This window comes from Rhinopithecus roxellana, chromosome 18 (genome assembly GCF_007565055.1).
Source record: "Rhinopithecus roxellana isolate Shanxi Qingling chromosome 18, ASM756505v1, whole genome shotgun sequence".
In the NCBI taxonomy this organism is placed as follows: Eukaryota; Metazoa; Chordata; class Mammalia; order Primates; family Cercopithecidae; genus Rhinopithecus; species Rhinopithecus roxellana.
This window is the reverse complement of record NC_044566.1, coordinates 10,213,845-10,238,376: the sequence shown is the minus strand read 5'-3', so window position 1 is coordinate 10,238,376 and position 24,532 is coordinate 10,213,845. Positions and strand designations below refer to the sequence as shown.

The following is a 24,532-nucleotide window of genomic DNA, read 5'->3' as shown; positions in this document are numbered from 1 at the left end:
TATGTAAGTGGTAAAACTAAAAAGTAAGAAAAAGATGATCACAGCCCTCATGTTCATGGTTACCTGGGAGCAGAGAGGAAATGTGATAAGGGGAGGCACTGTGGTCACCTCTAAGCAATGTTCTATTTCTGAACCCGAATGGAAATGTTGAAGAAAAACCAGAGCTGGACAATAAAGTGGCAAAAAACAGATGCTATTCAGGACTATTGCAACAGGGGAAAAGACATTTCAGTATAGGATTGGGCTCAATTCTGAATACAGCATGGTTAAATGGCCATTTATAGCCAAGGATCAGGGTAGGGAGTCAGTGGATGGAAAGTACTAAGAGGAAATGCATCAGGGTGACAGAGATTCTGGTTAAATAGACCAAATGGGATTATAGCTGAAAACAGGCCAGCATGATCAGACATGACTTGGGGGTGGTAGAGGATGAGGAAGCAGATTAGATACAAAGCGTGGTCACATATGGAGGGTGGGGGATTTTTGTGAAACTGACTTAGCAGGGTTCTTGGTAAAATTGAATGTTATAAGGCAGTGCACAGATAGGCCCATGACAAGGTTCAGGAGACTGATGAAAGGATGGTGATATGGTTTGGCTGTGTCCCTACCCAAATCTCATCTTGTGGCAGGCCAGGTCTCACTAACGCAGGCCTCCATACAACTGTTTCAGTACTGACTGAGTGGTAAATTAAATGTTAAAAGCTAGTGTCCTTATACAAAGGCTGGAATGTAACAATAGCCCACCAAGAATTTTGCCTAGGCCTTTCCTGAACCTTAAAGCATGATTAACCAAGTTTTACTGAGGGCCTGAAGAAACTTCCAAGGCCTCCACAAACAAGTTTATTGGGAGTCTGAAGGAACTCCCTAAACCTCCGTGATTTAGTAGGGGCAAGATAAGGGTAATCACCCCAGTACCTGGACTCATTTAGATTAAGTACATTTACTGAGGCTCCAGAGGAAGGTCTTCAAGACTCAGAACTTAGTTATAGATTAAAAGAAGTTAATCACTTATGTCTTTAGATGAATGCACACTTAAACATAGACATATAGCTTGGAAGGTACATAGGCTCTGGAAAACTTTGTAATTTTGAGTTGGTCTGGTGATAATTTCCAGGCCTTCTCCCTGTAGCTGGTCACAGAAATAAAAACTCTCTTCCTCCCCAGTTCATCTGCATCTTGTTATTGGGTCACAAGAAATAGTAGCCTGACTCTCAGTTCGGTCAGAGAACAATCTTGAATTGTAGTTCCCATAATCCCCATGTGTCATGGGATGGTCCCAGTGGTAGGTAATTGAATCACAGGGGCAATTACCCCCATGCTGCTGTTCTCATGATAGTGAGTGAGTTCTCACAAGATCTGATGGTTTTATAAGGGGCTTTTCTTCCTTTGTTCAACACTTCTCCTTCCAGCAGGCATGTGAAGAAGGATGTATTCACTTCCCCTTCTACCATGATTGTCAGTTTCCTGAGGCCTCCCCAGCCCTGTGGAACTGTGAGTCAATTAAACCTTTTTCCCTTATAAATTCCCCAGTCATGGGTATGTCTTTATTAGCAGTGTGAGAATGGACTAATACAGTAAATTGGTACTGCAGAGAGTGAGGTGCTGCTGTAAAGATACCCAAGAATGTGGAAGTGACTTTGGAATTGGGTAATGGGAAGAGGCTGGAACAGTTTGGAGGGTTCAGAAGAAGACAGGAAAACATGGAAAAGTTTGGAACTTCCTAGAGACTTGGAGGGCTTAGAAGACAGAATGATGTGGGAAAGTCTGGAACTTCCTAGAGACTTGTGGAATGGCTTTGACCAAAATGCTGATCGTGATATGGACAATGAAGTCCAGGCTGAGGTGATCTCAGATGGAGATGAGAAACTTGTCGGGAACTGGAATAAAGATGATACTTGGTGTGCTTTGGCAAAGAGGCTGGCAGCATTTTGCTCCTGCCTTAGAGATCTGTGGAACTTTGAACTTGAGACAGATGATTTAAGGTATCTGGCAGAAGAAATTTCTACATGGCAAAGCATTCGAGAGGAAGCGGAGTATAAAAGTTTGGAAAATTTTCAGTTTGACGATGTAATAGAAAAGAAAAACCCATTTTCTGGGGAGAAATCCAAGCTTGCTACAGAAATTTGCATAAATAACAAGGAGTCCAATGTTAATCATTAAGACAATGGGGAAATGTCTCCAGGGCATGTCAGAGACCTTCAAGGTGGCCCCTCCCATCACAGGCCCAGAGGCTTAGGAGGGAAAAATGGTTTTGGGGCCAGGCCCAGGACACACCTGCCATGTGTGGCCTAGGGACTTGGTGGCTTGTGTCCCAGCCACTCTAGCTGTGGCTAAAAGGGACCAAGGTACAGCTTGGGCCATGGCTTCAGAGGGTGCAAGCCCCAAGCCTTGGCAGCTTCCATATGGTGTTGAGCCTACGGGTATACAGAAGTCAATAATTGAAGTTTGGGAACCTCTGCTTACATTTTAGAGGATGTATGGAAACACCTGGATGTCCACGTTGGTTTGCTGTGGGGGTGGAGCCCTCACTGCTAGGGCAGCGTGGAAGGGAAATGTGGGGTTGGGTCCCACACAGAGTCCCCACTGGGGTATTGCCAAGTGGAGCTGAAGAGGGGCACCGTCCTCCAGACCCAGAATGAGTGATCCACTGACAGCTTGCAGCTTGCACCTGGAAAAGCAGCAGACACTCAATACCAGCTGTGGAAGCAGCTGGGGTGAGGGGCTGTGGCCTGCAAAGCCACAGGGGTGGGGCTGCCCAAGGCCGTGGGAGCCCACCTCTTGCATCAGCATGACCTGGATGTGAGAGATGGAGTCAAAGATTATTTTGGAGCTTTAAGATTTAATTGCTGCCTTGCTGGATTTAGAGCTTGCATAAGGCCTATAGCCCCTTGTTTTGGTCAATCTCTCCCATTTGGAATGGGTATACTTACCCAATGCCTGTACCTCCATTGTATCTAGGAAGTAACTAACTTGCGTTTGATTTTACAGGCTCACAGGTGGAAGGGACTTGCCTTGTCTCAGATGAAACTGTGGGCTTGGACTTCTGGGTTAATGCTGAAATGAGTTAAGACTTTGGGGAACTGTTGGGAAGGCATGATTGTGTTTTGAAATGTGAGATGTGAGATTTGGGAGGGGCCAGAAGTGGAATGATATGGTTTGGCTATGTCCCCACCCAAATCTCATCTTGAATTGTAGTTCCCATAATCTCCACCTGTTGTGGGAGAGACCTGGTTGGAGGTAATTGATTTATGGGGACAGTTACCTTCATGCTGTTCTTGTGATAGTGAGTGAGTTCTCACAAGATCCGATGGTTTTATAAGGGGCTTTTCCCTCTTGGCTTGGCGCTTCTCCTTGCCACCATGTGAGGAAAGACTTGTGTGCTTCCCCTCCCACCATGATTGCAAGTTTCCTCAGGTCTCGTCAGCCCTGTGGAACTGTGAGTCAATCAAACCTCTTTTCTTTATAAATTACCCAGTCTCAGGTATATCTTTACTAGCAGCGAGAGAACGGATTAATACAGGTGGTCAAGCAAAGAATCTTTGTCAGTGATTACATGGATGTTTTCTTATAATTAAATTGCAGATATATGTTTAAATTGAAGATATACATTTTATATTCTTCTGTATGTCTATTTCAAGATTCAAAATATTTTAGAAAAAATTATTTGACTGGAAGATGAATGGAAGAGGGAACATTAGGTAAAGGAATCTGTAGAATATAATATATGGTTCAGTGTTCAGATTTTTAGTTCTTTTTAAGTTCTTTTAACTGCATTTCAAAGTGATTTTCATTCATTCATTTACTCATTGCATTAAGGCCATTTTTGTGTTGCTATAAAGAAATATCTGAGGCTGGGTAATTTATAAAGAAAAGATATTTATTTTGGTTCATGGTTCTGCAGGCTATATAGGAAGTGTAGTGCCAGCATCTACTTCTGGAGAGGGCTTCAGGAAACTTCCAATCACGGTGGAAGGCAAAGGGGAGCCAGGGTATCATGTGGCAAGAGAGGGAGGAACACAGAGAGGGGGGAGGTGCCACACTTTTTAAAACTACCAGATTATGTGAATTCACAGTGAGAACTCACTTGTTACTGTAAGGATGGTGTCGGGCCATTCATGAGGGATCCACCCCTAAGAGATGAACACCTCCCACCAGGACCCACCTCCACCACTCAGAATTACATTTCAACATGAGATTTGGAAGGGACAAACATTAAAACCATATCACCCATTAGATATTTATTCAGTCTTTCTAGTTGCTGTCACTCTGTTAGACGTTAGGACTACCCAGAAGAAAGGCCTGGTCTCTGAGATTATGGCACTTAAAATCTAGTAAGGGTAAAATATGTACTGAAGGATGTCTAAGCTGGATGAAGAAGAGAGGGCCAAGACATTCCAGGACAAGGGAAAGGCATAGGCCAGGAAGGTAAGGACACAGGCATTGACAGAATTGGGAGAGGACTCGTTCTTCCAGACGACTGGATTGACATTAGAAAGTGCTGAGAGATTTGACTAAAGATGCAGGTAGAGGCCATATGATGATTGGCCTTGTATGAACTATTAGCTAGAATTAAGTTTGGTTGAATACCCACAATAATATGGGCTTAAAAGGAGACAGGGGTTCATCGCTTTGTCATTTAAAACCAGTCTGGGCAGGTGGTCTGGGCTGCTGTGCATCAAGGACCCAGGTTCCCTCTGTTTTTACTGCTCCCTGTTCCAAACACAGCTAATAATTAGCACAACATAGGCCTTTAAAATAAAGGTGGTTTTATTATAAAATTCTAAAAATGTACTTTAAAGTACAGTCATGAGAATACTGCATAAGTAGAAACGTGTCTTCATACTGCAGACAATCACACAGATACTACATTGTCCATGGAATTAATACTTTAAAAAATTCTTCTTTTTAGTTAAGAAGAGTCTTCAGAGCACCATTATTTTAATAGAAGCTATTTTGCATATCAGAGTTCATCTTTGGTCTGCAATTAAGAAGCAAAATATTTAGAGCTATCAAGAAGTCTTACACAAGTGAAGAAGACTTACATTCATTTGTTAATTATTTTCCTGTAAAGATGAGAGGGAGCCAAGCTGCCGCTAGAGGCTTTTAGGGCTTGGGACTATTTCCAGAGGCCCAGAGTCAGCTAAGGGTAAAATCACATTATGTTCCATAGCCTACTGATAAGGAACCCAAACATCCACGGGCTGTACTACTGTAAAGGCCTTGTGTTATGAACAGTGGTGGTGAAAGGTTAGGATAGACAATGAGTGAAAAATAAACAAAGCTACCATTCTGGCCCCTAACTTCTACTAATCAGTGGAAGATACTGGCTGGGTAGCTCCTCTCAATCACGTAGATGAAGATAAACAATTGAGCAGAAGTGGAGCAAGGAAGCTGCCTAGTCTCACTTAGAGCCAAAGTGAGAAGTGTTCTGATACCTAATCACAGATTGGTGAGGGGGAAGCTTTCGATTTGGCAATTCTTGTTTTGTCATTGGTTTTAACTGATTTTTATGGACCCGGAGCACTGATAGAGTTAACAATGATGATGAACTACCTTTGAGGGCCAGTTGGTTACTGGTAAATGAGTTCTACAAAAAACAAAGACAAAAATAAAACAACCAAAATTCTGATTTGTAGCATGTGCTGATTGTCATGGTGTAAATACTCCTATCAGGCTGATTCCAAACTACCAAAAATTTAACCAGTATGCAAAATTCCTGAATATTTATCAATGGGTGAGCTCATATACACTGGTTCTGTCACATCACTGGGGCCGGCCTCACCTTAATTCCTTTTACACCTCCTTGAGAGGTAGACATAATAATTGCCAAATCTGCCTTCTTGTCTTTGGTTATAATACCACAATTTTGAACTTGTCCATTCAGAAACCTAATTATGTTGCTTAAAATGTCAAGTCAGCATATGTTACACACACACATACACACAAACACACATATACACTCTATTTTATGCAATTTACATTCCTTCAAACAGAAATCATAATCAAAGCAACAGTCTCCTGCCACACTATGTCTTTATATACAAACACACACAATCACAATCTGATGATGAGAGATTGGTTTTTGCTTTGCTATAATCCAGCAAGACTGTGATTTTGAGCACAATTCCTTTTTGGGCTCAGTTTTGTTAACCATAAAATGAAGGCATTTACTGGATGACTTCTAAGGTCCTTTTTACCTTAAAAGTCCGGATGTTAGCCTGACTTTCATTTTTATCAATGAGATCCTTAAGTAGTGGTATCAACAGAGATGACTTTCAAATGAAGAATTGGAAAATATCAATAATCGTGGTTACATATTTTTCCTTCTCTAAACTGGGATGATGAACTTTGCCAAACTTATGAGGAGATAAGTGCATCAGATGATACACATGAAAATATTTTTCAGACTGTAAGCATCCATTCAAATAGGGTGTGAGCTGGATCCTCACATTATAAAAGGCTTCCCTCCACTTTGCCAGGGAGCTATCATGTCTTCTCAATTATCTGCATTGTAGCATCCTTTCTTGAGCACTGCTGTCTTCTATACCTATCTCTCTGGCAGACTGAATTGCTTGGAGACCTCGAGAGGAACTCAAATATTTGCTGCCTGATTGAATGACTATAAGAATAAATGCAAGTTTGGATCAATGTTCGTTTTTATTCTGACACTGGTCATAAGTTCAGTTCTGGTTACCTTTTTCCTGTGGCAAGTACAAGGGAAGAGGTCATCCTCAGTCTGTGGTTGTACCCTTTTCATGCCCTCTCGGATTTGGGGCTCACTCACTTGTAAACTGGCATATTCCTGTTTAAGCAACAACATAAAAGCATTCCTTATACAAGACTTTATATCCACCCAATGAGACAGGCTAGAATATATAAAGACTATGATTCATTTAATGTATGTGTGTCAAACTGTGATCTGCATAGTCTGTCAAATATACGAGTTCTGAACACCAACAGTAGAGCATCTGAGAGGATGAACACTGGCTGCCTATTCCTAACAGATATCTCTTTATTCTATCCTACATTTCCATGACTTTTTTTTTTCAACCATCTTCTGCCTTACGGTAAAAATAATTTTGCACACAATCTTCCCTAGACTGAGAATGTGAAGACAGAGACCATTCTGCTTTCCTTATCATGGCTTGCACAAGCCTCCATCATCATCTTCATTTATCATGTGCTTATTCTGAGTAAGGCACTGTGCTAAGTACCTATGCTAAATGAATGAACACTGCCCCATGGATGCTTAGAAATTCACATGGTAAATCCCCCGAGTTTATTCATTTTACACGGTTTATCCTCCACTTCCCTCCATCAAGGGAAGGTTACAAAATGGGGAGGAGCCAGTACAGGCCAGAAATACATCAACTTTGATCTGCAGCAGAGCCTCAGATATGGGGCTCAGTATCTGCAACTGTGAGATAAAAATCTTACTCTAGATCTAGTACTATTATTAGCCAAGAACTTGTTTACTACCTTTTTTTTGAGACAGAATCTCACTCTTGTCACACAGACTGGAGTGCAGTGGTGTGATCTTGGCTCACTGCAACTTCCACCTCCTGGTTCAAGTGATTTTCCTGTCTCAGCCTCCCAAGTAGCTGGGATTACAGGTGTGTACCACCATGCCCAGCTAATTTTTCTATTTTTAGTAGAGACGGAGCTTCTCCATGTTGGTCAGGCTGGTATCAAACTCCTGACCTCAGGTGATCCGTCCGCCTCAGCCTCTCAAAGTGCTGGAATTACAGGTGTGAGCCACTGCACCCAGCCTACTAACACATTTTGAAAAGAGTCCTTTAAATGGTCAGATATGCTTGATTACAATCTCTAAATGCTTGGGTCCATGGAAATAATTTTCAAGGGACATCATGGCTCATATGGAGACAGGACAAGAGGCCCAAACACACTTGGCACTGTTTAGACAAAGATACGGTGAGGCAGCAGCAACGTAACACAAAGAGAACATACAAATCTATGCACCGTAACTGTGTAGGATCAGAGGCCAATTTCTTAGTCAAACATCACATAGTTCTAATATTAATACTTTTCACTTAATATTATAACATTTTCCATTAGCTAATCTTTGGTTTTCAACTATTTTTATGATTACTTAATATTTGTCTCTGATTTTCATCCACAGAAGTATATATATATACTTCTGATACATATATATATATGTATCTCCCTATAGTAACATATGTTTAGAAATTGTTAAGTAAAATATTATTTGTTTTTAACATGTCTACTTATAAGTTATGTGATAATTTTCTTGGAAAATACTGACCTGGAAAAGTTTGAAATAATAACAGAATATGTCATCGCCCATGAGATTATTTCTTGCAAATTCTTGTCCTGCTTTTGCTATCTTTTTGGCCTACAGGAAGAACAATGATAAAGTCCTGTAATAGAATCCATTTTTCCCATGCAGGCATCTGCAAACTGCTCTTCAGAGTACATATACATTGAGGCAATTGCGGGAAATAGTATCTTTGGGGATAGTCTCATGTCGTAAACAGAACATTTAACAGATTATGTTTGTTTAAATCGGAAGGAGGTTTCTAAGACTTGAAAGTTTCAGAAGTCATATTGGACCTTCTAGAATTAGGCCTCTCTTGGAGAGACAAGGTGTACACCAAGCAAACTAATGATGACTTTGTAAACGCAAGATGAAGCTTAGCACACTGCCTTCACAAATTTCAGCAAACAATTAGCTTAAAGCTTATTGCATTCCATCCCTCTTTATTTATCTATTTATGGCTGCATCTACTTCTGAATCAATCCCTCATTTTAACCTGTAGCCAGTTAGTGACACCTGCCAGACTGGCCATCTTATAATTTTCGCATTGCTAGTGGAGGTAATGCTTGTGGCTCAGAGCAATCCTACTGAAAGAGAAAGTATAATCAAGGCCACAGTTCAACTTTTTGTTGTTGTTGTTGTTGTTGTTTTTTGAGACAGAGTTTCACTCTTGTTGCCCAGGCTGGACTGCAATGGTGTGGTCTCAGCTCACTGCAACCTCCGCCTCCCACCCAGGTTCAAGTAATTCTCCTGCCTCAGCCTCCCCAGTAGCTGGGACTACAGACACCCATCACCACGCCCGGCTTATTTTTGTATTTTTAGTAGAGACGGGGTTTTACCGTGTTAGCCAGGCTGGTCTCAAACTCCTGACCTCAGGTGATCCACCTGCCTCAGCCTTCCAAAGTGCTGGGATTACAGGCATGAGCCAACGCACCCAGCCTAGTTTTTTGTTTCACATGCAGAGTGGAGAGTTAATGTAAGATGCAGTGCTCGCTGTGTTCAGCCCAGAGGAACTGCCGTGCCATCCATGAGCAGGCAGCTTCCCATTTACAGGACAAAGTCTATTATGTGAACATCCTGGATGCTCTCCAGCTACAATACATGTCAAAGGGACCCATGATATTGGGAAACAAGTGGAAATAAGCCTTCAAGGAGACTAACCTTACCTCTTCATCGTGATCTTTTGCCCATTTAAGTTTTTCTAGCAGATCGCTCAGGTTGCTCTTAACCGGAATGTAGTGTTTCCAGGGCTGCAGCTCATTATAAAAATGTTCATAGTAGATGGAGTCCTGCTTCAGGACAACACTGTCACCAACTAGCAAATATGGCAGGCGGTAAGCTGCCACAGTGCCATCGATATTTATTTGATACTTATGCTGCAAAACAATGGTAAAGTCTAAGAACCTCCATTAAATTTCCTTTTCTCCACTCTATTTTCCTTCCCAACCCACACATAAACCTTTGCAATCCTCAGACACAATTTGGCCAGCTTCCATGCTCTGCCTTTGCCATTTAGTAAGCGTCATTATACAACAGGTTGATCTAGAGCTAAATGCTTGATGTGCTCCTAAATTTTACAAAGGAGGATACAAATCTGGTGTTGAAGCAGCCAATAAAATCATACTGTTGTCCTAAGGCTGCAACATAAGGAAGGATGGATTCATTTGTGACTTTTTGTAATTCTCCTACTACTTTATTGGATTGCAAACGTGCCCCTCATGATGGCACATTCTGAGCCATGTTAACCATATTATTTATGTATTTATTTTGAGACAGAGTCTCGCTCTGTCACTCAGGCTGGAGTGTAGTGGCGCGATCTCAGCTCATTGCAACTTCCACCTCCTGGATTCAAGTGATTCTTGTGCCTCAGCATCCCAAGTCACTGGGATTATAGGCACGCACCACCATGCCTGGCTAATTTTTGTATTTTTAGTAGAGATGGGGTTTCACCATGTTGGCCACGCTGGTCTCGAACCCTGGACCTCAGGTGATCTGCTGGCCTCAGCCTCCCAAAGTGCTGGGATTATAGGCGTGAGCCATCATGCCTGGCTAACTATGTTTTTTAAACACCCAGACATATGTCTTAAATTAGCAAGCTGTGGAGCAAGAACACCTATGAATAAAAATATTCATAGAACTGTAGTAATCTATCATCTTTAGTTGCAGAAAATTCAACAGGCAGGAATAAAGCCAAGGCAGGATGCAGCATCCCTCCACTGAGGAAGGATGGCTAGTGTCTTTTCACTTTGGTTATAATCATTTCTTTCAAAAATCTTTGGGATATGCATATAGAAAAATACGGACAATTCAACTTACAACATTCTTTAGGTCAACCTGCCTCAACACAACCCGTCAAAAGAAAACCTGGTCATCTACAGGGCAGAGAGAACTCCTTAATCACTTGTCTTCCCACATACAGAGGACAGATGACGACCTTTTCCCCACCTCTCTCTCTACCATGGGGGACTTCAGAAACAGCTACATGGTCTAAAGAGCAGGGTGCTGCCCACTGCCTTAAAAACGGAGCTGTTAGAAAAAGGACTACTCCCCAGGAAACACGGGGAATCCACATTCTAGACACAGAAAGCAAACCCTAATTCCCAGGCAGAACATTTGGACAGGTTTCAAGTCATTCCCTACCACAAGGCCTGATAAGAAACAAATAGTTTCTATCTTCCTTATTCTGTGGTGATAACATGGCTCTGGGGAAAGTATTTGTAAAATGACTTACATGTAAGTATTATTAAAAACATATTTGGAGGTGACATGTGCTTCTCTCAAGGGTTAGCTGCAAAAAAATTATAGCTCTATCCAGGCTCCAAACTCCCTTGATGCACATTTAATGTCAAGACTGGGCAGTGAGGGCAGATCCTGGTTGCCAAAACAGTCCCCAGCACCCCCATGCCTCGATATTCACTCAATTTTGTGTGACCTTCTCCCACCTCTTGTCATGTGCAGGCCTCAATTTCCCTTCCCAAAGCACTATGTACAAATACGTTAGAAAAACAAAAAAGATTAGCCACTGATTAAGTCATACCTTGAAGAAATCAAAAAATGAAATGTGTTTCACAATGGGACCATACAGGCTTTCATCGTGTTTAAAGAAGAAAAAGTTGGTGAAAGCAGCGTCTATGAGTTCCGGGTGTTTTCTACTGAGTTTAACCAACTCGAGTCTCTCTTTGCGGCTGTCTCGCCCTCTCCAGACGGCAGTGGAATTTTTGCTTTCCCAGGGAGGACCCGTGTTAGCTTGCACGGACATCATATCCAGACTTACCCTAGAAGACAAAGTGCAACAGATTTTCCTCCCAAATCATCCTATCACAAAGGTTGTTGGAAAAGAACTCACCAAAGAAAGAAAACCAAGACTCTGAGCCAACCCTGACTTCTCTCTCACCGGCCCATGGTTTCCAGAACAGAATCAGTCAAGTCGTAGGTAGGCATCACGATATCCTTGGAATCTGTGGAGCCACACCAGGAAAAGATCGGATGGATGTTTGCATTGGATTTCTTTTTTTCCAAAGGCCAGTCTCCCAAATTAACAAAGAACTCCATATCTGGCATCTTCACCTAGAAAAAACAAAACAAGAAGCTGATTCACATTTCCTGCATTGGATAATACATTGTATTTATCAATTTAAATTTGAAATTGCATTCATGAAAGGCCAATGTTATATGTTTTAGGTAATGATAATTACCTTGGTTTGAATAGTGGGCAATTTTTCAGAATATGGTCACATGTATAAGCCTTCTACGCTCCCTACGAAAGGGATGAAATGGCAAAAGTAATCTCTGTTCTAATACTGCAAACAGCCTCTAAGATGATCAAAGAGAAGGAGAATTATTGGAAAATAATTTAAAAATTAGCACTTGGGACTCTAACCCTAATTTCTTGCTAGTGAGCCAATGGTTCCATTTTAAAAAACATACCAGGTAGGTGGTGGGACCAGGATTTGAACTCAGGAAGCCTAACACCAACAGCAACATAGTAAGTTTCAAGCTATGCTTTCTTCCTTTACTGGCAAATGACATGAATATGTAAAGAGGATCTGTTTTATCTAGTCACAGAAAATGTTCAGAGTATTTACAAAACAACAGATATATATTTTTAAGGCCAGAGCAGCACTGATCAGTCTGAGAAGCATCTTGAGAAACTGAAGTCCTGAAGAACATTCTCATTTTCCCATAGATTGACACAGAGGAGCAAGAGAAGTATGACAGTACTCCGATGTCTTAGTTTAAAGGAGGCTTAATATTGATGCTATATAACTACCTACATTCAGAATTAACAGACTGTAAGTGCTTTGAAATCTCGAAAAGAAAGGTATTATGATTTTCCATGAGTAGTTTAATCAAGAAATACATGCAAATTATTCAATAAATAAATATTATAATGGATTATAAATAAATATACATTTGGTAAAAATGTCGGTAGAGTCTTTCACATCCACTATTTTAACATTACTTTCAAACCATTCCACTAGAACCCGACAAAAGTCCATTATCCCAAGGAATGGGATTCAGTATAAGGCAAGTCATCTTTGGACTCAAAGTTAGTTTAGTACCAAAATAATTTTATGATAAGGCATTTTTCTTTCCTCTATAAAATATTGTGTCCCTGCAAAAGATATGCTGAAGTCTTAAACCCCAGTGTCTCAGACTGACCTTATTTGGAAATAGGGTTGTTGCAGATATTAGTTAGGATGAGGTCATACTGGAGTAGGCTGGGCCATTAATCCACTATGCTGTGTCCTTATAAGAAGAAGAGACTCAGAGACATGAGGGGAGAGGCCCACATGATGACAGAGGCAGAGATGGGAGGATGTAGCTGTAATCCAGGGAACACCAAAGATGGAGGGTCACTGCCAGGAGCCAGGAAGGGGCAGGAAAGGAAAGGATCATCTCAGAGGGAACTAGCCCTCCTGACACTTCAGTTTTTTTTTTTTTTTTTTTTTTTGAGACAGGATCTCAGTCACCCAGGCCTTGGGAGTGCAGTGGTGCGATCTGAGCTCATGCAGCCTCGACCTCCTAGGTTCAAGCAATCCTCCTGCCTCAGCTCCCCATTAGCTGAAACTACTACAGGCTAATTTTTGTATTTTTTTGTAGAGACAGGGTTTCACCATGTTGCCCAGCCTGGTCTCGAGCTCCTGGGCTCAAGTGATTTACCCGCTTCGGCCTCCTAAAGTGCTAGGATTACAGGAGTGAGCCATGGCACCTGGCTGACACTTTGATTTTGGACATCTGGCCTCCATAACTGCGAGACAATACATTTATTTTAAGCCTTTCAGTTTGTAGCACTTTGTTATGGCAGTCCTAGGAAACAAACGCAGATACCTGAAATAGCAGAAAGCTTCACAACAGTATTATCATGAGGCTCTAGAAGAGAATACGCTGATAGTGTTAGAATTGGTATTTTGAAAAATTATCCTGTAAAATCTGGGCTTAAATGATTTATTACAGCTAAGAGAAAATATATACTTACCTTCCTAGTCAAAGAAAGTAGTATGGCATCCATGAAAATTCTAAAACCTACATGTTCACCGTGAGTCTTGATATAAACCTAAAAGAGAATTTACCATTTATTATGTTAGTCTAAAAACACTGGCAGATTTCACTGAGGAAAAGCTTGTCACAATGCTCATTCGAATGATGTTTATAACATGATTTAGCTAATTGCAGTCAAATGTTCAAAATAAGCAAAAAAAAAAAAATGAAAAAAAAAATCACTAAAACAAACAAGCAAACCTGAATCGCGTGTTGTACCTTGTTATCCTTCAAGGTGTAGTGACACAGGCTCTGCCTCTGTCCAAATCTTTTTGGGATTTCTACTGCAATCTTTTCTGGATCCACAGTAGGGAAATGTGCCAAATCTCTCTGAATCTGAGCAATGGTTTCCGGGCAGTTCATCTCCTGTAGCCAGGCTGCACTATCTTGCAAAGGACAGTCACAATTCTCATGGTAAACCGGCCCTATTTACATCAGAATAACAAAGCACAACAGTGATAATTTCACTCAGCATTTGAAACTTATAATAAATATCTATAATATGGCTTCATGAGTTTTGCCTAGTTACACAGGAAGAGCATTTTCATTGAAAACACATTTTAAGAGAATTACAGGCCAGCAAGGTGGGCTCATGTCTGTAATCCCAGCACTTTGGCAGGCTGAGGCAGGAGGACAGCCTGAGCCCAGGAGTTCAGGACCAGCCTGGGCAACACAGGGAGACCCTGTCTGTACAAAAAATAAAAACCTAGCTGGGTGTGGTGGCATGCACCTGTGGTTTCAGCTACTTGGGAGGCTGAGGTGGGAGGATCACTTGAACCCAGGAGGTTGAAGCTGCAGTGAGCCATGTTTGTACCACTCCACCCTGGGCAAGACAGTGAGACCCTGTTTCAAAGAAAAAAAAAAGTAATACATTTTTACTATATTGGGGCATTGCAAGTCAGTCAGTCTTCTCCTCTGACAGCTCTTCACAGTGAAGTTTTGTGATATTTTCATAATAATGTCTACTTTGCACTGAGTTCAAAAGAAAGCAAATAAAGGCTGGGTGCAGTGGCTCATGTCTGTAATACCAGCAGTTTGGGAGGCCGAGGTGTGTGGATGACTTGAGGTCAGGAGTTTGAGACCAGCCTGGCCAACATGTTGAAACCCCATCTCTACTAAAAATACAAAAAAGTTTAGCTGGGTATGGTGGTGTGTGCCTGAAATCTCAGCTGCTGGGGAGGTTGAGGCATGACAATAGCTTGAACCTGGGAGATGAAGGTTGCAGTGAGCGGAGATTGTGCCACTGCACAATCTGGGTGCCACTGCACAAAGCCTGGGTGACAGAGCGAGACTCTGTTTCAAAAAATAAAAGAAAGCCAACAGATACTTGGTTTATGTCTATGGTATATATTACAGCTCATTATTCCTTATGTTTTGTAGACTGAAGAATAACCAAATACTGGTAAAAGGGTATCAGAGAGGCATACCTATTTTAATGAAAGACAAAAGTGATATGATTTAATATTTTGATAGTCTGTTACACAAACAGGTTCTTAAAGTGTCTACGGTACTTTTCTCAATAAGTAAATCATCAATAACAATGAAAATAAACAAGGAACTGCTATTCCGTTTTTTTTTTTTTGTTGTTGTTGTTTTTTAAGAATTATTAAGAAGCAAAAGTAGGCTGGGTGCCCTGGCTCACGCCTGTAATCCCAGCATGTTGGGAGGCCGAGGCGGGCAGATCATGAGGTCAGGATATCGAGACCATACTGGTCAACATGGTGAAACCCCGTCTCTAATAAAAACAAAAAAATCAGCCAGGTGGTGTGGCGTGTGCCTGTGGTCCCAGCTATTTGGGAGGCTGAGGCAGGAGAATCGCTTGAACCCAGGAGGCAGAGCTTGCAGTGAGCCAAGATTGCGCCACTGCACTCCAGGCTGGCGACAGAGCGAGACACTGTCTCAAAAAAAAAAAAAAAAAAAAAAAAAAAAAAAAAAGAAGCAAAAGTAGCTGGGTATAGTGACTCACGCCTGTAATTCTAGCACTTTGGGAGACCGAGGTGGGCAGATCACTTGAGCTCCAGGGTTTGGGACTGGCCTGAGCAACATGGCAAAACCCTGTTTCTACAAAAAATACAAAAATTAGTGGGGCATGGTGGTGAGTGCCTCTAGTCCCAGCTACTCATGTGGCTGAGGTGGGAGGATTGCTTGAATCTAGGAGGCTGAGGCTGCAGTAAGCAGTGACTGCACCACTGCACTCCAGCCTGGGCAACAGAGTGAGTCCCTGCCTCAACAACAGCAACAAAAAGAAGCAAAAGTAATTCTCAAAACAGTCCACTTCACTAATTTTATAACAAGTTAATTACAATCTGCATTGAGGTTTTACTGTTATTCCTTTTTATAATTCTCAGACCCAGGCAGTGGCTGACAGCGGAATATCTTTTTAAGGTTTAGTGGGTGATACTGTACCAGGCGGTACTGGCGGAATGTAGAAAAGGAGCCTAGACACTCTTAAAAAGTATCTACGTTTTCTTACTTCTCTGCAGAGTTCACAAAAATAAAAAAAAAAGTTTACTTTTCTTGCCGTTGTTAAGGGGGGCAAGATTTCTGCCCTTGTATATACACTGCTTCCCTACTGTTTTGTGGTACTGTCGCCTGTAAGAGGGAAGGAGATGGCTCTAGGTAACAAAACTATACTCTCATCCTATATAAGAAACATCAGAATGGCCGGGCACAGTGGCTCATGCCTGTAATCCCAGCACTTTGGGAAGCCGAGGCAGGCAGATCATAAGGTCAAGAGATCGAGACCATCCTGGCCAACATGGTGAAATCCTGTCTCTACTAAAAATACAAAAATTAGCTGGGCATGGTGGTGCGTGCCTGTAGTCCCAGCTACTTGAGAGGCTGAGGCAGGATAATCACTTGAACAAAGAAGGCGGAGCTTGCAGTGAGCCAAGATTGCGCCATTGCACTACAGCCTGGCGACAGAGGAAGACTCCGTCTCCAAAAAGAAAAAAAAGAAAAAAGAAACATCAGAGAATATCTCTGGGAAAATGGCATTGGAACAATACAAAAAACAACCATCAGTGCCCTCCTTCTCTTTCAAGCTATCTCCCTTTCTGAAGTGATCTACCAAATTTCAGTAACACTTACCAATTACTTAAGTCATATATTTCCAATTAAGAAAGTATCATATATGATCATGCACACAGCTTGATTATTCTTGCTAATGTATGTCTTCACGGAGTAAATTCTCTAATATGTTCCTTGCTCTTAAGCAAATCAGAATTTCCGTTCAAATCTTGTCTTTTACCAGGACTCATAACTTAGCTTTCAAGTAGAAAGCCTTTATGTTTTTTCTTTCAGTAAAAAAAAAAAATGTATATATATATATCATGCCAAGTTGTTTTTGTTGATGGAATAACATATATTATTTTATTCAAATACTGCTGGTATAAAATTATATTCCAAATTACCTTTTAAAATATATGGGGATTTGGCCACATGCTGACCTTGGAATTTAACTTCCACCTGCAGATTTTTGTAGCTTGCATACATTCTGTATCTTACTATGAAGGACCCATCTTTTCGGTCTAACACTTGGACTCCCACTCTAGTGAATTGCTCCTCTGGTGCTGAGACTTTAACCTGGAAGACCTTTTCGCCTGGAGAAGATGTGAATCTGTGATGAAAAGGCGATGGGGAAAATAAACAGATTATTTTAATGAACAAACACACAAAGATTATGTTCTTTGTCTGGAAAGCTGATTATTCTCCTCCACATTCTTCCTCTAACATATAATTGCTTCTTTTTCTCTTATGCTTTTAGTACCAGAATGAATATGATGGATCAAAGATTTAAAAAAAATGAGGACGACAATGGCCAAGATAACATGAAACAGTTTCATTAAACAATCACAATGGAATACGTTAAGACTACTAATCTATATAAGCATAGAACATACTCATGCATTCCATATAGAAAAATATTCTTACCAACTTGTTTATTTCATGCCATCATATCTGGATATTTGTGATCAAACGGTGTCCCAAACATAATGATCTTATTTTGAAAAATCTCTGCCAATGAATCTTTACAATAGCAGTATTATAAATCACGCTCAGGCCTGGCACTGTGGCCCATGCCTACTATCCCAGCACTTTGGGAGTCCAAGGCAGGAAGATTGCTTGAGGCCAGGAGTTCGAGATTAGCCTGGGCAACAAGGTGAGATCCTGTCTCTACAAATAATAATAATAATGATAATAATAATAAAAAAATAAATAGCCAGGTGAGGTGGCACGTGCCTGTAGTCCCAGCTACTAGGGAGGCTAAGGTGGGAGGGTAGCTTCAGCCTGGGAGGTTGAGGATACAGTGAGCTGTGATTGCACCACTGCACTCCAGACTGGGCTAGGAAGTGAAACCCTGTCTTAAAAAAAAAATCACGCTCAGCCATGGGCAAAAAGCAAAGTAGTAGGTAGTGTATCATCTTTTGCCAAATAACAAAATTTAAAACCTGTCTTTCACTTGACAACCTTTTATTCCAGTATTTTTTTCTGTACGAAATACACATGGTCAGCATCTACCAATAATAAAGACAATCATTTCAGAAGTATATGAATCATAAAAATAAGTTTTAAGTATGATGTTAAAGTATTAAATTCATTGGAACAAAATATTTGTTACAATCATATAGGAGATTAATACTTCGATACTTTCCTTCTGAACTCTAAAGTTTCAAATAGTACTTCATTTTTCTTTTTCAGTTTCAAAACATGCTTACCTGCAGATGTCTCCTTGAAAATTGAGAGCTGCACCAGAGAAAGATGAAGCCCATCAAGTCTCTAACAGCTAGGTTTAAATCCCTTATAACAGCTTATGCGAAAAGTAGTTAGAAACAGTATTTCCAGCAAAGTGGAGGGACTTTGTCTTGCCCTGATAATGTGGGAATCCGAATCAAAATTGCTAGGAGATTATTTTATATGTTATATACAATACATTATATTGCATATATTATAATTCGGAACAATTTCTACAGCTACAGAGAAAAACTGGTACCCAAATATCCTGGAATTTAAACTGTTGTGGAGAAACGAGTTCTTGGAAAGAAAAATCTTAAAGGGAGAAACAGATTTAATCGCCATCCAGAATAGGTAAGGAGCCGTTTCTCGACTTACTTATTCCCTGATGTATCCACTGCCTGAATATAGAAATAGCGGGCGGGAAGGACGACGTCTGCTTTTAGCCCGGGTCCCCATATTTCGCTCTTCTCCGGGCTCAGCTGCCTTTCTCCGCCGGTCTCGGCGAGTGCTGGAATCGTCGCCGGAAAGAAGCAATAAAGTAGCAAAATGCTAAACATTTACAAGACGGACTTTCGAAATGATCCACGGATAAATGAAGAAGTGTAAGAGGTGGACAGAAGCAGTTGAGGCTTCGGCAGGGGCACGCCGGCCGATTGCAGCAGCCAACGCGACCGCAAAGGGTGCCGCCCGGCGTGCAGGGCAGGCGCGCGGGTCTCCGCGGCCCCAGGACAATCAAAGCCCGTGCCCGGGCGCGCCCAGGTGAGGGTCCCCCGGCGTTCTGCTCTGCCGGCCGAGAACCGCGCTGTTCCTCTCTCTCAGGACAATGATGAACTTGAGTTGCTCCTGCCACTGGAGCATCTTTTGGGAGCGAATCCGTCTCAGGTTCCAGCCAAGGTATAGGGCGAGGGGATTGGCCCGTGCGTCGAGCCAGGCTCAGTAAGGCCTTCTCCAAGTGGATGGCGGGGTGGACACGCGTCCCGGCGCCCCGGGCTCCCTGGGATATGTAGTTCGACACAGGACGAGCGGAAATACTGCCAGGTTTTTACCACCTCTCGCCCATTTATTTACTTTTCGGTCACCGCTTTCGGGGGACAGATAAACACCACAGATGCCCATCAAAGGGGCGCACGGGTCTGGAGGCGCAGCTCAGGTTTTTGCGTTGGTCACCCTGCCCTCCGCACGTGCAGAGGGCAGGCATAAAGCACCTTGAAAGGAAGGTGCTGTCAATGCTATCCGACGACCTGTCGCCGGGGACCGCAGTCCAGAGCGCTGTCCTGGCGCGCTCCGATGGGACTAGGGACGCCGGCCCCAGGGTAACCGGAGGCGCCTCGCGGGCCGCGCGCTGGATGCTGTGATCCAGGTCCGGAGCCGGGTTCCGCCGCGGCCGCAGCGACCCGACCCCAACGGACAGGCCAGAGGTACCCCGGGGCGGGGGGCAGGGGACGAGGTGGCAGCCGGCTTTGCGCCCTGAGCGCCTGGCCCTCCGCTGGGCACCTTGGCGCCGCCGGCCCGGCCTGCTGCCACTTTACGCGCAGCCACCTGGGCATTCAAAATTTTTATTTAATTCAGGGGTCATCGCCTCTCCGGAGCCCCGTGGCGTCCAGATGGAGGCCACTGCGTGGGTGCCCGCTCTCCCCGGAAGGAGTAGGGGGAAAAGCTGGGTCGCAGGGGGAAGAAAAGCGCCAGGGAGAGAAAAGCCTAGCCCTCTGGTGAACAAAGCTCGATTGGGAGGTGTCCATCTGGATACCGGTGACCCCCGTGCTGCCGTCGGTCTCCACGCCACGCTGGGCAGGGTCCGGGAACCAGCGCGCGGCGGCTGTTGCCTTACCCTGCATGCCCGCACCCGGGCCCGGGCCGCCGCCAGGAGTCACGGGCGCACCGCCCTGGTCAGCTCGGGAGTCGGACCCGGAGCCGCCTCCTCTGCCTACCTCCCTCTTGCCAGCTGCCCCGAAACCCAGAAGGGCCGGTGGCTCCGCTCCAAGGCGGGCCTGGTCGGGCGCCAGGGCAGGGGGTTTCTTTCGTATTTTCTTTTGTGCAATTGTCATTATTAATGATATCGACTCGTTTACTCAAACACTCGAATCGGAACTCCAGCTCTTAGCCCGGATGCAGCAATTGCCCGCGGGCCCCCTTTAACACCGACAGCGTCCCCGGGCCCGGGGCAAGCATGTTCGAGGCGGTCACCCCCGGGCCTCGGCGCGCTCCCCCTGGTGGAATGCCTCGTCTTCCGGCCGGTGAGGGAAGGTGGAGGCGGGAGTAGGGGCGAGGAGGCCTCGGCGGCCCTTGGGCGCTGCGGACCGGGGACTCGGGGTCCTCGCGACTCGCGCTGAGGCGCGGGCTGGGGTGGCAGCGGACAGGGGGCGCAGCAGCGCTCCTTCCTCTCCGCCCGCGTCGCCTCGGCGCGCACTGGTTCTGCGCGGCCGGGGCTTGGCCTGCGCTACCGTCTCCCCAGTCCTGGCGGACTCCGAGCTGGCCGAGCCACAAGCTTGTCAGAGGACGGTGGTGGGAACGCTCCCGGCCTCCCCAGGAGCGCGGGCTGCAGGCCGGCGCCAGGCGCGGAGGACTCCGGGTATCTTTTGACAGGCGGGCGCCTTGGCTCTGGGGACCTGCAGGTCTGAAGGGGAGGAAGGGGCCTGGAGGGCGCGGGAGGACACTGGGTGGGAAGGGTGGCATCAGCTCGGCTGGGGGCCGTGCGCCTCTGGTCTCGCCCGCCGGCACATATTCGACCTTTACGAGGTCACCGGAGTGCCCCTGCTCCTCAGTTGTCTTCTATACAGAATATGGATGAGGGTATTTTGTCATATGAAAAGGCTTTACTGAAGAGGGTTTTAGAGATGTTTGGTTCTCTCATAAACTTGGTACTTGAGAATATAGACAAAATATAACCAGAAAAGTCTATAACCTAGGCGATGAAGATTGGCTTTACAAATGGACGTTTATTTTACAGAACACGTCTTTCAGTGACTTTGAACAATTGTGAGTCTGGCGATGCTTTTAATGGTTGCCATTTTATAAATTTTTGCTTTGCATACGAGCAAAACATATACCTATTGCTTATGACGTGATTTTATGTGTAAGCTATTAGTTGAGCCTGAGGTCCTGCAGTAATTCTTAGTAGTAAATCTTCTTTTTTTTTGAGACGGAGTTTTGCCCTTATCGCCCAGGCTGGAATGCAATGGCACAATCTCAGCCCACTGCAACCTCCGCCTCTCGTGTTCAAGCGATTCTCCGGCCTTGCCTCCTGAGTAGCTGGGCCTACAGGCATGCGCCACCACGCGCGGCTAATTTTGTATATTTTTTTTTTCAGTAGAAACGGGTCTCACCATGTTGGCCAGGCTGGCCTCAAACTCCTGACCTCAGATGATCCACCCGCCTCAGCCTCCCAAAGTGCTGGGATTACAGGCATGAGCTACCTTGCCGGCTTAGTAGTAAATCTTAATATAGCAACACCTCACTTGCCTGGAAGAGGGAACCTCAGTCAATCAAAATGAGGGCCTACGGTAATGCCTGACGTGATGCTAACACTTAAAAGTTATCTGTTGAATGAGATGTCTACAAATGCTAGGCCCTGGGGATACAATAATCTGGAAAACCAGACTTGCAGGATGCAGACGTTGATCATATAAACAGATACGCACAGAATTAAGTGTAAAATTGCCACCTGGTAAGACCTGGGCGAGGAAGGTACTGGAGTCTCTACTGGGTGACCTGGCCTAGTTTGAGAAGCCAAGAAAGTTTCCCCCAGAAAGTGACATTTGAGCTGACGTTGGAAAGATGAATGGGAATTAACTAAGTAAGGGAGACAGTATTGGGAGAACCAAAAAGTAATGTGGAGCTTGGGGGGTGGGGGAAGGGAATGAGATGGAGCTAACCACATAGATCTAGGGACCATCAGGAGTTGGCCTTTTGTTCTAAGAGCAGAGGCTTTCAGGCAGAGGAGTTCTTTGATCATATATATGTAGCAAACTTTATTTTCTAATATCTCTGCACAGGTCAGGTTAGAAGTGTCAACTCACTGGGAATGGTTTGTAAATAGAGAAACAAAAGGAGTTACAAGATGAGTCAAAACAGTGACAGCTCAGTCTATTAAGTGGAGGGACAAACTGCCTCTCTATATCTCAGTATTGTCTATAATGATTCTGTTATTAGTATTATCAGTAATAAATTGTGCTTAGTGTACTTTAAGAAAGCTAGAATCTGAGCAAAGCACTGAGGATGCAATAATAGAAGCCCCCTTCGCCTCTTCGGGCTCTCACTGTAGTGAGAAAATAGATGTGAGACAGTGTGGAAAGAAAGTAAACACTAGCAGTGTTTGGGTCGTGGGATTTGGGTAATTTCCATTTTCCTGTAATATCTTTTGGTACTTTGCATTTTTTTGTAATGTTTTACTTATAAAATCTATGAATATTACATTTTCAAAGAGAAATTTACATAAATATAGTTTCCAATGAGAATGTTTCATGCCCTTGGATTTTAGTGACAGTCAATATAAAATGCATCCTTATGTTGATGATCTTCATTTTTTTTCGCTAAAACTTCGACCAAAGAGATCATCTTGTTCAGTGACCATTATTTAAAAGCAAACAAACCAAAAACACAAATAAAACCAGACTGTTACTTTTTTCTGTCTTTCTTTCCTTTTTTTTCTTTTTTTGAGACAGAGTCTTGCTTTGTTGCCCAGGCTGGAGTGCAGTGGTGTGATCATAGCTCACTGTGCAGCCTCAAACTCCTGGCCTCAAGCGATTCTTTCGCCTCAGCCTCCCAAAGCACAGATATTACAGGTATGAGCCACTGTGCCTGGCCCACACTGTTACACTTTATATTAATTGAGTGCTGTGTTCTATCTTTAGCTTCCAGGAAGCTTACCCCCAACTTTTGTGCTTAAATGCAGCCATTTCCCTTTGCCTATGTTTTTGATAAGAATATTCTCCATGGCTGGGCATGGTGGCTTGTGCCTGTAATGGCAGCAATTTGGGAGGCTGAGGTGGGAGGATTGCTTGAGGCCAAGAGGTCAAGACCAGCTTAGGCAACATGGCAAGACCCAGTTCCTTAAAAAAAAAAAGATTATTCTATATATGTTCCAAATGAGCATACTTCTACAATCCCTGCTGGGCGCACTGGCTCATGCCTGTAATCCCAGCACTTTGGGAGGCCGAGGCCGGCAGATCACCTGAGGTCAGGAGTTCCAGACCAGCCTGGCCAACATGGTGAAACCCCATCTCTACTAAAAATACAAAAATTAGCCAGGCATGGTGGCACCTGCCTGTAATTCCAGCTACTCCAGAGGCTGAGGCAGGAGAATCTCTTAAACCTAGGAGGCAGAGGTTGCAGTGAGCTGAGATCCCGCCATTGCACTACAGCCTGGGCAACAGGGCGAGATTCCATCTCAAAAAAATCAAATCGAATCAAATCAGATCCTTACACTGTCACACAGAGAGCTGGTCCTACAGGCAAAATTCCATTCAGTGTGAGGAAGGAAGCCCCGGGAAAGTGGAAGCCAAGTCTGAGATGAGGATATAAAAGGGGCAGTGCCTGGAACATTTCTGTCTCCCCACCAAACTCACTCCAATAACCTTTGCCTATTGCTTCTCACCCAGACCACATGCTCTTTCATTCCTCACCTCCCACAGTCCACGCCTATGACCCCAATACCACAAATACCTACCTCTCTGTCCACCACACTGATGTAGAGAAAGGCATGAAGATCACAGATGAGAAGTAGAAAATGCTGTTAGGACACATGCTAAGAATCAGAGCAACTCTGTCTTCCAAAAAGATAAGAGTTTGGTCTGAACAACGCCAGGTACTGAGCTTCCCTCTGCCATTATCATTGCACCACCAGATGAATAAGGAGAGACCATCAGTACTTCTACCTGAGGACCCACTACACCTACTCCAAGATTTTTTTTTACCAAAAGAAAGTGAAAGTTTTCAAATGAAACCATGGGAGGTTCCACC

At 43.7% G+C, this 24,532-nt stretch overlaps 2 protein-coding genes across 8 annotated transcripts in view; one reads left to right on the top strand and one right to left on the bottom strand.

The window, feature by feature from the left end:
• Nucleotides 1-4,747: 4,747 nt before the first annotated feature.
• Nucleotides 4,748-19,544, bottom strand: POGLUT2 (protein O-glucosyltransferase 2). 4 transcript variants are annotated; one of them, XM_010353080.2, is made up of 10 exons: nt 18,950-19,544; nt 17,251-17,456; nt 14,057-14,262; nt 13,776-13,853; nt 11,691-11,863; nt 11,334-11,571; nt 9,463-9,672; nt 8,285-8,374; nt 6,695-6,802; nt 4,748-4,978 (listed from the first exon to the last, which is right to left on the bottom strand). In XM_010353080.2, the coding sequence occupies exons 1-10, from the start codon at nt 19,129-19,131 to the stop codon at nt 4,961-4,963; spliced, it is 1,509 nt and encodes a 502-aa protein (XP_010351382.2). In that variant the 5' UTR covers nt 19,132-19,544; the 3' UTR covers nt 4,748-4,960. The 4 variants fall into 4 exon arrangements, with proteins under 4 accessions (XP_010351382.2, XP_030777852.1, XP_010351383.2 ...); XM_030921992.1 differs by having other exon boundaries at nt 17,287-17,456; XM_010353081.2 differs by lacking the exon at nt 8,285-8,374.
• A 35-nt stretch (nt 19,545-19,579) lies between these two features.
• BIVM (basic, immunoglobulin-like variable motif containing) overlaps nt 19,580-24,532 on the top strand; it is a 44,786-nt gene continuing 39,833 nt past the window's right edge. For 2 of the 4 annotated variants that reach the window (XM_030921991.1, XM_030921989.1), the window contains exon 1: nt 19,580-19,992. The gene's annotated coding sequence lies outside the window, so the exon portion shown is untranslated. Of the gene's footprint in view, nt 19,993-20,145; nt 21,187-24,532 lie in introns of those variants that run through there. The other 2 variants (XM_030921990.1, XM_010353077.2) reach the window with 1 other exon arrangement.

Bases quoted from the DNA above. Each gene is read 5' to 3' on its own strand.
- POGLUT2 (XM_010353080.2), bottom strand. From the start codon at position 19,131: ATGTTTAGCATTTTGCTACTTTATTGCTTCTTTCCGGCGACGATTCCA. The intron at 14,263-17,250 runs GTAATTTGGAAT...TGATGTAAATAG, and splicing joins ATCCCCATATATTTTAAAAG to GGCCGGTTTACCATGAGAAT. The intron at 6,803-8,284 runs GTCAGTATTTTC...TTGCTTAAACAG, and splicing joins ATTATTTCAAACTTTTCCAG to GAATATGCCAGTTTACAAGT.